The sequence below is a fragment of the Protopterus annectens genome, chromosome 7.part1 (assembly GCF_019279795.1).
Source record: "Protopterus annectens isolate FY-2018-M chromosome 7.part1, PAN1.0, whole genome shotgun sequence".
Classification (NCBI taxonomy): domain Eukaryota; kingdom Metazoa; phylum Chordata; order Ceratodontiformes; family Protopteridae; genus Protopterus; species Protopterus annectens.
In genome coordinates, this window is record NC_056740.1 from 142,258,676 (window position 1) to 142,274,484 (window position 15,809).

Below are 15,809 nucleotides of genomic sequence, written 5' to 3' on the forward strand. Positions count from 1 at the left end.
AAAACTACACAGTCTTCCTAGTCCACTGCCTCAGTGTTCTTAGGTGATTCTTTTAATGATGGGGCCACTGAGTAAGTTTAAGCACCACAAGCAGGGATAACAAGAGTAAAGAAAATACCCCAACCCCATTTAAATCTTTATCCTCTTTCCATTCTCAATTACAAAGACTCTTGCCCAGTGGCTTTAATATCTGTCCAAGATCAGTTTATTCACTCCACAGAGAAAGAGCCAGGCATCCAGAAGCTAGGTGCTGATCCTGCTGCCCATTTGCTCCTGCTCAAGGAGCCTCATGATTCATTCCCTAGAGGCAACAGTCAAGTGGTAAGACACTTGGCCAGTATTGGTTCCTATGGAGCAATGTACTCATAGAGTTGCTTTCCCTCCATTGCTCTCTTGAGCTCCACAATGCTGCCAATCAGCTTAGGGAAAACATGCATGTCTCCATACACACATTAATCCCTGTGCTGCTGATTTACTCAGTAGTACTGCTTACAACAGCATTTACTCACTACGTTTACAGTCCATGGGTACGTAACCTGATGCTTCCACTAGGTGTCACCAAAGTGGCCAGCCAGAGCCATCTCCTCTGATGGATGAGTCAAAAGTAACTGCTCACTCCTAGCCTCCTAGTTGGCCTATACCCTCTAGCAATCATAGATTGTCTGGATTGCAGTCAGGTCTTCATCCCTTTCTACTGTGAAAACGGTCCCATTTAAACCTTTCTTGTGATTATCTGCTACAATGAAGATGTCTCATGGCAAGGTCACAATGTAAACAAATCAAGCATGCAGGTACATCTTGTTTGGGGACCAACAAGTTCATTCAAAAATGAAGATCTTTTTGTGCAACTTACCTTGCTGTGACAATGACATTTAAGGGGCAAACACATTTTGGAAAAAAAAACAGGGTTCCTATTACTGCTTTGAATGCTTAAACATCGCCACCCAAGTGTTGAATGCTCAAAACTGTGACTGGCCAATTATAAAAAAATTTTTCCAGGGAAATAATTTGCTTGGCCGTCATTGGGGATTTGCCCTTTTCCCCGATGTACAGCGATCTTGGAGTTGGTATATTTAGTTAGGGGTGTGTGGGGGGGGCACAGCCCCCCACTTGATTAGGGTTTTAGGAGTATTTTTTTTTGTTGGACAATCAAATTTTTTTCACGGGGAAAAAAATTTGTGTAATTGCCCAGTCGCGGTTTTCAGCGTTTGATGTTTCAGCCGTTCAACCAAAAAAAACCTGACACAAAAACAACAAAAACAAAAAAAAACAGAAAAAAAAAGAGATAACTATTTTTCCAAGTCAGTCTTCAGTCAGTGTCAATGTGTGTATGCACGTGTGTGCGGGGGGACTATCTTCACAGAGTGATACATGTCTGAGTGCATGATAAAACATGATCCCAAATATCAAAGCTACGGAAAATGTCATGTGTGCTTACCACTCACTGACAGTTTATAATTGTGTACTCTGTACTTTAACATTTATTCCAAGCATCAGCAGGGAAGCTCACAGAATGACGACAAAAGTTCTGTACATTCAGATATTAGACATTTAAATGCCTATGCAGGGTCTGGAAGTTTAGCTTGAAAACAAAAATTAATTTTATTCAGAGTGAATAACAGTATTATTTATAAGACACTTGGCAGCCATTTGCATTCGGGCAATCTTACAGATACAGTGCTTAACAGGATGGCCTCAGACAAAAGCAGTCTATTGTGGCACTAATGCTGTTATGACTAGCAATACCAAAAGCTATGCTGCTAACAGAATTTAGCCAGCTAAGTAGAAATCAGCATATCTCTAGCAATGCATATGTACTTTTTTATTTAGTTTCATAATTCTTGTTTACAGATGCACCAAACTACACATTCCTTACAAAATGTCACTGGTTTTATATATAGTTTACTATCAATATGTTGAATGTCAAAATAATTTTCGACAGACATATTGAAAGTAAACCTCGAAAGTCAAAAAAATAGAACAAGTTACAATGTCGAATCCGCTGATCGAATTCAGCAGATTCGACATTGTTTTCGAAAACATCACGTAATGTCCATATAGGAGCTAATGTAAACTCCTGTACTTAACATCACAGTTTTGCAGGGGGGCAACCCCCCTGCACCCCCACACCCCCTGCTAACTATATATTCCAACTCCAAGATCACGGTACAGTGAGGAAAAGGATGAATTTCCCAAACTGCACTGTACCGCAATCTCTGTACAGTTCTAATTTATATTAGCGAATGCACAGTGCATTCACTAATATAAACTTTCAGACATTGAGATGTTCAGCCAGATGAACATTCAAACATCTGTGTTTCGAATGTTTCATCTGTAGCCATCTCAGTCCCGAAATTTTAATACTAAATCCATATCTATATATATATATATATATATATATATATATATTTATATATATATACACACACACACACACACACACACACACACACACACACACACACACACACACACACACACACACATACTCGCACATAAATGTAGTCTGTGAAACTAAAAAGAAAGCAGAGCAGACATGACTAATGAGTTAGAATAATCACACCATCTAACACTGTAATTTTCTAGCATCTTAAAATATGTACTGTGAATTTTTTGTTTAGTTCTGACTTGTAAAATGATGTCTTAGAAAAGAAGCATCTTCCACAAAGTAATAATACATCAAAACACACAGTAATTTTTACTGAGATACCTGAAGATCAAACAAATAATCAGAGATGGTACAAAAATGGCAAAAAAAAAAATTAAAAGCTTTAAGAAAGACACTACACAGCTCAGTAATTTAAAGAGTTTATCAAGCAAAACAACTGCTTAATGCTATATTATTTTAGCACCTAAATGTATCATCCAATTCTGTGTAGCATGTGGAACACAGTTCATGACCTCTATAACTTTATGGATTTTTTAAATACTTGTCTTTCATATAAGGCACACAGTCAAGGACACTGATTTTCCACCTCTAAAAAAACCCCCAGTAAATCGCAACTTTGGACTGTACTGGAAAAACAGGATTGTCACAGAATTTGTCCTCTTAGGCCACAACATTCATTCATCCAAACTTGTATTTCTTTTTATATTTATTCCTCATATATATATATATATATATATATATATATATATATACATACACACACTTTATATGTATATCATAATCTTATAAGCAGTAGAAAATTATAATGAAGTCCTGGTAGTGATAGAAAATGACATTTCAACAACACGGTTACAATTTCTGGATTTCACTGCTTGAAAATGAAATTTCAATGTCTGAGAATGATAAATCAGCATCCTTGAACATAGTACATAATCATTACTCCATATATCTACAATCAAATCTTATATTTTAAGCAGCACCAACATGAAAAAAGCCCTGCAGAGTTCATCTTCCTTCAGATACGAGTTTGCACAGATTCTTCTTTATCCCTTCTCCCCTACTGATTCTTCTTTGATGGAACTCTAGTTTTTGCAAGCACAATTGGTACAAGAGCTAAAACTGCGATCAGCAAAGCCCAAATCGGACGATAAAACAGCCAGCCCACTGCAACTGTCAACAAGGAAAGAGAAGTTGCCACAGATGCTGCAAAGAGTTTCAGACCAAGGTTGACCAGGTCACGGACAACAGGGAACCAATCCACTATAAAATGAAAAAATTAGCAGAAGTCAAGTTACTTTTTCTATTTAATCACTCAGATTTAAAACAGAAAATATTACATTACATAAAATAAACAGTTTGCATAAAGGTGCTGAAAACAGTGACCAAAAAAATCACCATATGGCTGACAGGAAGCTAATTCAAAGCCTCATCATCAATAAAAACTTTATATGTACGCCTCGGAGCCATATTTCATAATTACAGAAGGAAAGAGCTGTACAAAGTCCCTCTTTATGTTCTCTGTTGCATACCACTCATCTCTATTAGAGCATATCACCAGTTACATACAACTATCCAACCACTAAAATGTCGTCAAGCATGGCTGACCAGGGAGATTAATAACGGTGTAAAATGTGTAGCTAGCAAAGAAGTAACAAATGAAGTTTAGTCTTCAGTGCTGTGTGGAAAAGCTACTCTGCTTGCTACAGTTTAAAAGAGTTTTTTTTATTTTTTGCATTTCACTGAGGATGTGAGATGACATCATGAGGCCAGATTAAGGCAAATGATTCCTTTTTTTTTTTTGTTTTTCACTTAAAGAGCTGAGGGGGAAGAGGTGGGAAATAGGAGACTTTTTTTTTGTTCTTCAGCTGAAGAGCTGTGGAGGTGGGGGACAGGCACCCAGCGGTAGATGAGCTCTGGAGAGGGATTCTCAACTGTGACTGGGGTTTGATTAGCAGCCTCAGCACTGGAAAAGCCAGGCAGGGAGGGGAACAGTGAAAGAACATAGCCTGTTCACCTCTACTGGAGGAGGCCCATGTAGGATTAGTGCACACTCAGGGGCACAATGGGCGGTGATAACTTCCTGGTAGAGACCACAAAGCTCTTAGTTTATACCTCAGAGGGGAGAAATTGGAATGCTTGGAGGGAAACAACCTTTGTGGATGTTAGTGGATGGTCTCCCCTATGCTTAACCATACTTGTGTCACTAAGGATAGGAAAAAAAAGTAGAAAACCTTCAAACCACCCCAATAGCTGTCTGAAAGACAGCTCTTCATGGCTGATCCTTTTTTCAGTGATAGGGAATGAACAGACCGACTGACTATGGAGGGGGCTGATGATCAACAAATGGTTGAAAAGAGTGCCACAAAAGAAATAAAGGTGTGTGTACCCTTGTAGCTCAAGATAAAGTGTACATAATTTTAGTTTTGTATAGCTGTTATTATTTAGTTAGAACAGTACAGGGAAAAACAGGCAGAACTGAGGTCCCCTGACATCTACTCCAAAATGTCAGTGTCGCAACTGACTAAAGACCATAAAGCTAAAGGAATCCTGCATGTCATTATGTCTAAGGAAGACATAGCAGTAATTCCAAGGACAACAGAAAAGTCCACCAAATCTAGAGAAAGGCTAGCAAGTACTGCGGTTGTGTATGTTGTAGAAAAAGAACAATCCTATCCACCTCTGAAGGACCTCAAAGCCTAGATGGATCAAAGAAATGGAGATGAAACACCGAGAATTCAAAACAGTGGAGAGAATTCAGTCATTGGAGGCAGATGAGAGACAGAGAAGCACCACCAACATGAGCACAGAATGATTATCTTTTACTGGTGTCACACAAGTCATGGGGAAGGGAAAACCAAATCCCAAATTCTCAGGTCAGTACAAATCTTTTCCCATAATATAAAGATAGGAAGGATTTTGATAAAGAGTTATTCAGGCATTTAAAATGGTGAGTAATCAACACTAAGCTAGAACAAGGGAAGAACGTGAGGTTTTAATTCCTCTGCTCATAGTGAGGACCATACATTTGTTTCCAAACTTAATGCTTTTGGATTCTTAAAACTATGCTAAAGTTAAAAGATGTTTACTTGCATGTTTTAAACTGACTCTTGAAGCAAAGAGAGAAAGTCAGAGAGCACAGAAGGCAGATGATAGTATGACTGAAAACATTGCAAAACTGAACGCTTACCTTCCATACATGGATGAATTAAAGTATGGTCATAAGATCTGAAATGCTTGCAGATCTGTTGGAGAGGGAACAGGCACTGAATACTCTGCCTAAGGACATGAGGATCTGAACGGGAAAACTTGGAGTGCAACACTGCTGAGGAGATAGGGTGGAATAAAGACCTCTAGCTAGCTAGCCTGCTCAAATGATGATGACATACTCAGCACTACAAATGGGTATAAGGAAGCCCATGGGGGCATCCTAAGCCATCACAGCAGATTCTCAGGTAAATTGGGGGAGATCACTGATTCTAGTACATGCTCAGGTTTTGGGGTTAGATGTTTAAAATGTAATCAAAAGGGGATGATTGGTCACACTGTCCACTGAAGCAGGGTGGGGAACAAAAATCTCAGAAAGCAGCAATCTGGATGAGCACCATGAGACAACCAATGTCAAACTTCCACAAGAGTCTACATTCTTGCCAGCTCTGCGATGTAGAGAGTTAAAACTCTAACCACAGTTCAAGCGATCAGAGTTTTATTAGTGGCTTTGATACCTATAGGAGCTTGCTGAAGAGGATGGGAGTGAGTGGCTGCTGCTGACTCACTTATCCTGAGGGGGAGGGAGGCAGCATGGCTCACCATATACGGTAACACCTAGCAGAAGCAAGAGGTGTTATCCCCTGGAGTCTGAACTGGCACAGCCTGCAAAGACATGGTGCTTAGCACCATTAACTGAAAGGAAAGCAGGTGTGTGAAGGCATGCTTTCTCATGGGAGACAGTAATAGCAGGCTTGGCAGAGCCACTGATGGGGAGAGGGGAGTTGATACCCCATGTTCAGCAAGCTGGCCCACTCCTAACCATTTGACTCTAGGTAAGGAAGACAGCTGATTGTGGCTTAGTTGGTAAAGAATGGGCTGTAGGGCTCTCACCCAGCCTGGGAGTGGAGCCATCGGGTAAGATCCTTGGCTGAGCAAAAAAAAGAAAAAAGTTGGCATCCTATCCAACTTGAGGGGAAACACCATTGCCAACTGCAGTGGTTAAAAAAGGACAACACTTGCCTCAATGGCTCACTCCAGTTAGGGCCTTGGGAGGGACACATTTTAAGGTTTCACTGGCCAATGTTTATCTGCACTGAAAAGAGAGGCAAGACTGTTAATGGGAAAGCAGGTGGCTGTGTTTGAAGCCATCCCTGTAAATGTCCTAATAGGGAATGACAATGCAGTACCTAGCATGTGAGGCAAAAAAGTGTGGGATGGCAGTACAAGGGAGACCCAGCTGTGGCCCACAACTTCAAAGGGAACTAGTGATGTGGCTTATGTCAGAAGGGAGGTTGGTTGACATCAGGGAACCAACTGTGCCACAGTGCCTAGAAGGCACTGGGCTTCTCTTGCTTCTCTTGGAAAGGGTTTCTTCAAGGGGAGAGGCAGATGGTTGCATTCAGTCTGACTTTCAGATAGCACTGTCAAGGGGCACCAAACCTCCTTTAGAAAATGGACTGGGGAAGGTGGGAGTTGAGACAGGGTCAGCTCTCAGATCCTACTTTACTGGACTTAATGAAGTAGACAAAGAAACTCTGGATCTTCAAAGGAAGGGGAAGGCTGTATATTGAGACAAAAGGTTGTTGTACAGAGAATGGACTTCTTGAAGGAGGGCTAGAGGGAGAATTAATACAACAGTTGGTAGTACCTAGGGTCTACCAACAGTTACATCTGGTCAAAGCCCACAATATATATTTTGCAAGCCATATGGGTATAACATGTAGCAAGAGATATCTTATAATTTCTTTTTTTATGGCCACGAACTGCAAAGGATGTGACAATGTACTGCAATACCTGTTTGTAGCACCAGAAGGTTAGCAAGACATGAGTCTAAGCCAAAGCTACTGTGATGACTCTGCCTGCTACTAAGGAACTGTTTCAAAGTACAGCTATGGACACTGTGGGATATATGAATACCTCAAGCTCTGCAGGTATGGAATATATCCTGGTGGCAGTGGATTATGCCACTAGCTATGCAGAGGCAGAGACTCTGTCTTACCTGAAGCACAGATGGTGGCAAGTTCTCTGCTAAATACTTTCTGCAGGGTAGCTTTTCTTACAGAAATACTGAAAGAGAAATGCCAACTTTATGTCAGACCTACTGGCCTTTATGTACAAGTATTGCAGGGTAAACCATTTGAAGACTATCTCCCTTAAACACAGACCAGTGGTTTGTTGGAAAGGTTTAACTCTACACTGAAAGCAGTGCTGATAGCATTTATAGACCAACTCAAGTGGGGCTCGGATGAATATATACCCCATCTTCTCTTTGCATGTAAATTTTTCACAATTTGAGATGCCATATGGTTATAGGGTGAGGAAGCCCCTGGACTTAAATTGTGATGAGTAATAGAGTATGTGCAATCCCCACAAGAAGTATGTTATGCAGTTTGTCTTAAACTTCAGGACCAGGCTTAGGGAGCTCATGTGGATGGTCCAGGAGCACCTGGCACAGGCACAACAGCAGCAAAAAGTCTGGTATGAGAGGACTGTCAGAGACTCCAGTTCAAAATGGTGACATGGTTAACTTTTCCAGGAAAAATGAAATATCCCAGGAAGGAGCACAATCTGTTTATGAGGGCATCTCAGGTGTAAAACTCCCTTAAGAAAATGTTTCACTAAAACATACTAGAAATTGGAAGAGCCATGTGAAGACATGCTGAAATGGCTGCAAGATGAACCTTGATAGAGAAATAAGAGACGCCAGAGGATAGTAACTCAAACAAATATATAAGCACTATTGGTGCATAATCCCTGATAGGAGCCTAAACTCAAACAAATATATAAGCACTACTGGTACATAATCCCTGATGGGACCCTGGTTATTGGCTAGGCACTAACTAGAAAATCATTTTCACTTGCTAATATAAAATTGCCTAGTAGCAGGTCTTCTTGACTCCTTTAGTACCTGGTGTACATCCTTTGGAAAGCTGTGCCTAAAAGGAATCAGAACTGAGTCATCCAGGCAGTTATTTGTTATACAAGAATGGGGCATATGAAACTCCCCCTGTGTTGTGTTGTGTAATTAGGTCCAGTTTGTGAGAAAACTTGTGCTAATTGCCATTAACCAATTCCATAAAAGGGATGACAGATTTTGCCATGGCCAAAACAGGGTCACCACAATGATCTTCGTTGAGTCCTTCTGAATCTTCAGAGTTATCCTGGATATCAGTGTAAAGGGTGGAAGGACAAAAGAACATGCTTGACCACAGGAAAGAATTGTATCTGTTTTCCAGGCTTGTTTGCAAGAAGTCCTGGAGCAGATTTTTTTCAATGTACTTGAGGTGTTTCCCACAAGTGGATCAGTTCCTGTAAGACTCCCTTGTTCATCTTCCATTCTTGATGGTCGGTCCTGGTCCTGCTCAGCTTGTCTGCTACTATGTTTTGCTTTGACTGAAATGCTTGGAGGGTTAATAAGTGCTAAAGAGCTACCTCTAAAGCCATCACTGCCTGCCTGTACAGATGATATGACCTGGTGCTCCCTTGCTTTTTTATGTATCTCATCACACTGGTGGTCACTTTATCCACTTGAAGAGGTCCAGGGGACCGTAGATGATGAAAAGATCTTAAGGTATAGATCACAGCCCACAGCTCTTTGACACTGATGTGTTTTGGTCTGTCTGGGAAGATCCATGGGCCTTGCATGTTTACTACCACAGAAACATGCCTTCCAAGCAAAAATCTGAGGCATCTGTAGTTACAAACTGGCTTGAAAGTAGAAAAAGGGGAGAAATGGATCTAATTCTTTTAGTAATCTCCACCAGTGCAGTTCCTTTTTGAGAACACCTCATATTGGAATCTGACACTTTTAGAAACCACAGAGTCCTTCTCGTGCAAACTGGTGAGAAGAAGCATGAGAATCATACAGGCCATGAACTTCAGGATCCTGTGATACTCTCTGGCTGAGGTCTGAGACTGATTTGAGAAGCAAAGAAAAGCTTCCAGAAAAAAAATCAACCTTCACCTATGTGAAAAAAACCTTTTGCAGAAAAGTGTCTAAGAAAGTCAACAAAGACAGTTTTGTGTGACTGGGTCATGGAAGACGTTTGAACATTTATCTGAACTCCGGACTGATCAGTACAGAAAAAATACAAAAATTATGCACTCACCATAATGCATCTGTGTTTTCTGTTTCTGTCTGCAAAGCAATCATCTCCGGAGGTAGATAATCCTGGAGTGACTGCAATGTTAGGATGATTGCTCTCATCTCTAGAAGACTGATTTGCAAAGTTGCCTCTGAGGGGGACCATGTGCCTTGAACTATCTTTCCCAGGTAGTGCCCTCCCCACCCCACTGATAAGCATCTATGGTCACAGTGGCCTTTGTAAGAGTAAAGAAAGGGACATCTCAGAAACACCTCTGGGGCTTGAATACACCAGGTTACATGTTCCCTGCAAACAATGGTGATCTGTATAGGAAAATGTATGGGTTGTTGGTTTATTGACCATTGTACCACCAATGTCCATTGACATACTCTCATGTAAAATCTCACCAATGGGATAAGAGTAATTGAGGCAGTCACGGACCCCAGCAGCTGTAAAATTAAGCTGACAGGGTAGGGTGGGGGTGGGGCGTAAAAAGAAACAGAAATTTCAAGGCTTGATTTTGTAATGTGGACATTCTCAGCTTTGGTAGTCTTACTATCTGGGAGACAGTGTCTAAGTGATCTCCTATGAACTCCAGGACTTGTGTAAGACAAAGGTACGATTTGTGAAATTTGACTGTGATGTCCACACTGGAATAAAGGTGGAGCAAGTAACGTCTTGCAAGAATCAAAAGATTATTTGCGGGGGCAGTGAGGAGCCATCTGTCAAGGTAGGGAAACATCTGGAATCAAACGCAAAAAACATGAAGACTTCCACCAAAATCCAATCGTTTCCAATCCAGTAAGGCAATAAAAGCCAAGTGCACACAGCCAAAAAATATATACAAAAATTTTAATACATCTAAACAGTACAGGATTAAGTGCTTTCTTCTATAAATACAGACTTCTTCAGAATCACAGTTCCATACTACTTACAACTTTTAAATATCACACCTGTCTTAAACACGTGACCGTGAACACCCAATTATCATCCAATCTTAATTAAAGTGGTAAAAAAAAAAAAAATAAACAAATGTTATATACAACTTAAAATATAAAACACAAATACAAACAAAATACCCAAGTGTCCAAGGTTAAATGACTCTAAACACTATATGACTTCAACTTAAGAACACTACTAATTGAAGTATGATCATTTAAACCAGGGGGGACCCATGACTTTTAATCTGAGTTGCCACTGCAACTCCCTCTCCTCTATAAATTCTTTCCACCAGCCTCCCCCCAGGATTATTGGATTATTAACAATGTGGTCCACAACAAAAAACAAAAATCCATGATTAGGATAAATTGTTAAATGTTTAGCCAATGCATTTTTTGGATTCATCTTCATAATGTCCAGTACATGTTCATATATTCTCTCCCTAAGTTTTCTTTGGGTACTACCCACATAAACATGAATACATTTCTGACAAATTGGTATATACACCACCTCCTGGGTATTACAATTACAATGAAACTTAACTAACAGTTCTTCCACTGACCACCACTTGTTCGTCCACTAAAACATACTTACACTGTTTACAAAAGCCACATTTATATAAACCAGACTTTTTGTTACTATACATGGGCCCCTGATGGTCAAAATATTGTTCTAAGAAATCTTTCATCATAGATCTACCTCTCTTATAAACCACTACTGGTTTATTTCCTATTTTGTCCATATCACCAAAACAAGAAAAAAATTACCCAGTTTCGATAACAAAATCATGATGGCGACTAACTGTCAAGTTATTTTGATGTCTAACCATTTCAGATACCATGTTATAGGTGGACTTTAACAGGGGTAAAATCTCCCCTTCTCCCTGCCACCTCTGCCATAACTATAGATACCATTCTTTTTGGATAGCTCCCTGCATAAAACATTTCACCCAGTTTCTTACTTTCCAATCTAAACTCATTTTCTGAAACCATTCTGGCCAATCGAATATACTGGCCCTTGACTATACCACATTTCCGATGCAAAGGGTGATTACTTTCGAAACGCAGCAAAATGTTAAAGTATGTTGGTTTTCTATAGATCATACTGACAAAACATTGTTCGGAATAATTTTTAGAAAACTTGACATCAAGATAACTAATACAATTGTGATTATAAAAATAGGTAAATTTTAAAAAAGAAGTGGTGATATTCAAGTAATCAATACAACCAACAATCTCACTGTCAGATCTATCCCATACAATAAATATATCATCCAAAAAAATGAGATATATTTTCCAAGGTTTGATGGAAAATTTTTTGAACAAGAATTGTTTTCCCACTGGAGGAGAACAATATTTGCAAATATTGGGGCACATGAGGCCCCCATAGCCACACTTTTTACCTGATGGAAATATTGTCCTTCAAAAAACAGTTATTTTTGAAAATAATTTCTATGCAAGTTACCCAAACAATAATATCACTGTTTCCTAAATCCGTAGCTTCACACAGGAAATCGTAAAACCATCTTAAGCCAATAGAGTGGAGAATCACATTGAATAACTTGACCATGTCCACTGTGAGAAAAACAAAGTTCCTGGAAAAACTAAGCTCCTTGATTTTTAGTAGGAAGTCCCAGGAATCCCGACAAAGATGGTCAAATGATTCCAATGTTTTCTTTAGTTTCCAGTCAATATACTTTCCAAGGGGGTGGGTTTTGGACTTCCTAGCATTCACTATGGGTCTCACTCATGGATCAGTGGTGCTCTTATGCATCTTGGGATTCCCAAAAATACAGGGCACCACAGGATATTTCACCTGAAAAAAGCCAAATAATTCAGGCCCAATTTCAACTTGATATAGTAAGCCCTACAACAAATAATCAATTCTTCAAAAAGCCAGGTGTATAAAATTGAGGGATGTTTCCTCATATAAATCACTACTTGACAAGTGACAGTGCATTCTCTTTAAATAGTCATCTTTATTCATAACAACCCCCCGTCTGGTTTCATAACCCTTACGTTTTTATTGTTAGCTAGCTCCAATAACAGGCGGAGCTCACAGGCATTCAAATTACAGCCATTCAAACTCAAACTTCCCAAATCCTAAAAGATGAAACTATCTCCACCAGCTTTTCAAAAAGTAATAAAGGTAGGGGCCAGGGGCGGATTGTATGGACTTCTCCAAATGCACTAACTCCATTCAAAATGAACCTGGCTATCATTAAATATCAATTGCAAACAGAGTTTCCTCAAATATATCTTGAAATCAATGAACAGGCTGTCTATTTCAAACCTTGGAGAGGAAACAAATGTACCGCCTCTACTCAGATCAGAAACATCTGGAATCCTAGAAGTCTCAAGTGAATCGCAACCACTGTCGTGCACTTGGTGAACACCCAGAGTCCTGTTTTGAGGCCAGAGGGCAGGGTCCTGAACTGAAAATGACTGGGACCCAGATGGAAGCAAAGAATCTCCAGGAATGTCTGTCTATTTTGAATTGATAGTACGCATTCTGAAGGTCTACTGAGCACATCCAATCATCCTTTAGCAATAGTGTAAGAATGGACTGAAACAAGACCATTCAGGACAATTGAGTGTTTGACAAACTGGTTTAAGTGGCTTAGGTCTAAGATTTGCCTTAAGTCTCCATTTTACTTTGGCACTAAAGAAAAACTATTTGAATCAGTTCCGAAGCCTTGCTGGTAGGACCTTTTGGATGACTCTTTTTATAAGCAGCTTTTGAATTTCTAATGCTATGTCTTTTCTCTGATGGGGTGGTATTTTGGGTAGCTTATTTGACATGTTTGGTGGAAGATTGAAAATGGAATGTAGTAGCCTCTGGTAATAAATATCTACACACAGATATCTTTGGTTATGGACGTCCAGGCCTTCAGGTACAGAGACAACCTCTCCAGACTGCTTCCAGAGTGCAGCAGTTTGGCAGTCCCTCAGAAGTGCTGATAAGGCTTCTTGGTAAAGAGACCTCTGAAGCCTTGGTTCTGTGGGTCTCCTCTGCCTTGCGGGTGACATCTATTTTTAGGAATTTCCCCCTGTGCCCCAAGGGATCTGTCTCCATAGGAATCTTGGGAAAAACTCTGGGATATTGGGAACCACATTTTCCTTCCCCCTTTCTGGTTCCTGGAAAAAGCCCTCTGAGTGGCAGAAAACCTCAATCCTATGGCAGACAGAATTTTCACATCCTGTTCACTCCTGGAGAGTGTTTCTTTAATCTTGGGTCCAAAAATGTTTGATTCATCAAAGGCAGCAATGACCAAAGAAGTTTTAAAGGGCTTCGCAAAGTCACATAAGCACATTGAGGCACTCCTCTGAACATTAATGCCTGAAATCCTAGCTCTAGAAGTACCCTCTGTAGAGTGAAAGATCAGACAAATGGAGGTGCTCAGATGGGTTGATTGGTGGCCAGTTGCAACAACATGGTCTTCTTGTTCTCAACAGACAGACCCCCTAGAGCATATTGGAGAGTTCTTAGGTCAAGTCCATCTGGAATCTTGTAAGGTGTGCCAAATAATTCAGAGACCATACAGCAAGCATCACTGAAACATAAACTAGCTTCCTGTACTTGTCCAAGGCCCAGGACTCCCTGTTAGGGGGATGGACAGTCAGACTTTTCCTTGGCGAGTTCCTTTTTAGTACTTGCTGCCAGCACCACAGCAACAACCGGGGGATCCTTGCTCAAACGGGCAAATTTTTATGATGCTAAGTATTTGTCGGGCTTCTTGGGCATGGGCAAACCACATTTAGATCCTTCCATGCCTTACGGGAGAGGAGACTGACTACTTCAACAGCCAGGGGAACTACCCAGGAAGAAGCTGAGCAGTATCAAATGCCAAGAGGAATGCAAACTCCTCCTTGGAAGGGGTTCAGAAAACCAACCACCCTTCTGTCTCAGAAGCTTGAGAATCTCACAGAATGAAACATCCTCAAAGATGATCTGGGTAACCACTCACCTTCACTGAGGTGCTTGTCTCCTGTTAGTGACTATGGTGGGGAGTCAATGTGTCTCCTTTTACATTTGTGCTTCTAAGGAACTTCCACTTTGGGGGGGGGGGTGATCCAGGGAAGCCTCAGAAATCTGACGGGAATCCTGGATGAGGACCATTTTCAAGGCTAGTTAGGACTGGCTGTCCTGATGGGATGGAATGAGCAGGCTCTGGACTCAGGACAGTTAGCTGAGAAGTGGAGAGTGGAACCAAGGTGGGGTAGAGTTGTCCTGTCTCCTGAAGTGGATAAAGCTCTCTCCACCACTGCAAAAAAAGAAGCCAAGGGGTAATCCAAAATCACTCCAGCTGCAGCCGAAGCCACTTGACCTGAGTATTTTCATCGACCATCTTCCCATGGATCCTGTGCTGAATCTATGGCTCTGAGAACCCTCCAGCTCCAACATGGATCAGAGATGATACCAGAGTCGACAAAGACCATAACTTTGAATTCAATGACAGCAGTCCCAGCAGTCTCTGGTCCGATATTTCTGAAACAGGAGAGCAGATTGGAGTAGGAGCAGCTAATGGGATCTAGGAAGATCCAATGCTCAGGGTTCCAATAGGAGACAGAGTTGAAAGAACTCCTAAAAGAATTTGGGTCCTGAGGAATTTCCTCATCATTCTGACCACATCTGCTTTAGAAAGCCTTCTGGTAACCTGAATGAGAAAGACGATGATGGAGATCTACAAGCCTTGTGAGGGGTTTCCTGAAGAAAGGGTGAATGCAGTCTGGATGCAATCCACTCCAAACAGAACTGAGGTTCTTGATGAGAAGGAGTTCTGGAGGAAGCATGTGATGGATCTGATGGACTGGTCGGGTCTGAAATCCTTAGGAAGAGGAACCAAAGCCAGAGCCGCATCCAAGAAAGAAGAGTGGTCAGGGATTATTCCTTTGCTCCTTAGGATTATCTTTTGACTTTTCCCCCTTACCCCTTTAGATTTCTCCAGATGGAGATGCTGAAGAGGAAATAAGGAAGACTTTTAAAAACAAGCTTGTTTCTATGTTCAGCCAAAGCCTTATGGTTGAAGGCAGAGAGCATATACCTCAACCTGTATCCAAATTACTGGGTCCCAAACAAACACATTCGGAAAATGAGCATCCGAATTGCAGACTTTGTGTCCACAAGAAACACACTTATCAAAGCCAGTAGTTTTTTTTTGTCCATGAGAACTGCAAAACAATACCACA

General features: G+C 40.7%; 1 protein-coding gene across 2 annotated transcripts in view; it reads right to left on the reverse strand.

Moving 5' to 3' along the window:
* Positions 1–3,117: 3,117 nt before the first annotated feature.
* Positions 3,118–15,809, reverse strand: part of TMEM43 (transmembrane protein 43) — an 881,455-nt gene continuing 868,763 nt past the window's right edge. Inside the window, exon 12 of one of the 2 annotated variants that reach the window (XM_044078600.1) lies at positions 3,118–3,649. In XM_044078600.1, the coding sequence (XP_043934535.1) occupies positions 3,447–3,649 (203 nt within the window). In that variant the 3' untranslated portion in view covers positions 3,118–3,446. The remainder of the gene's footprint in view (positions 3,650–15,809) is intronic. The other variant, XM_044078601.1, reaches the window with a different exon arrangement.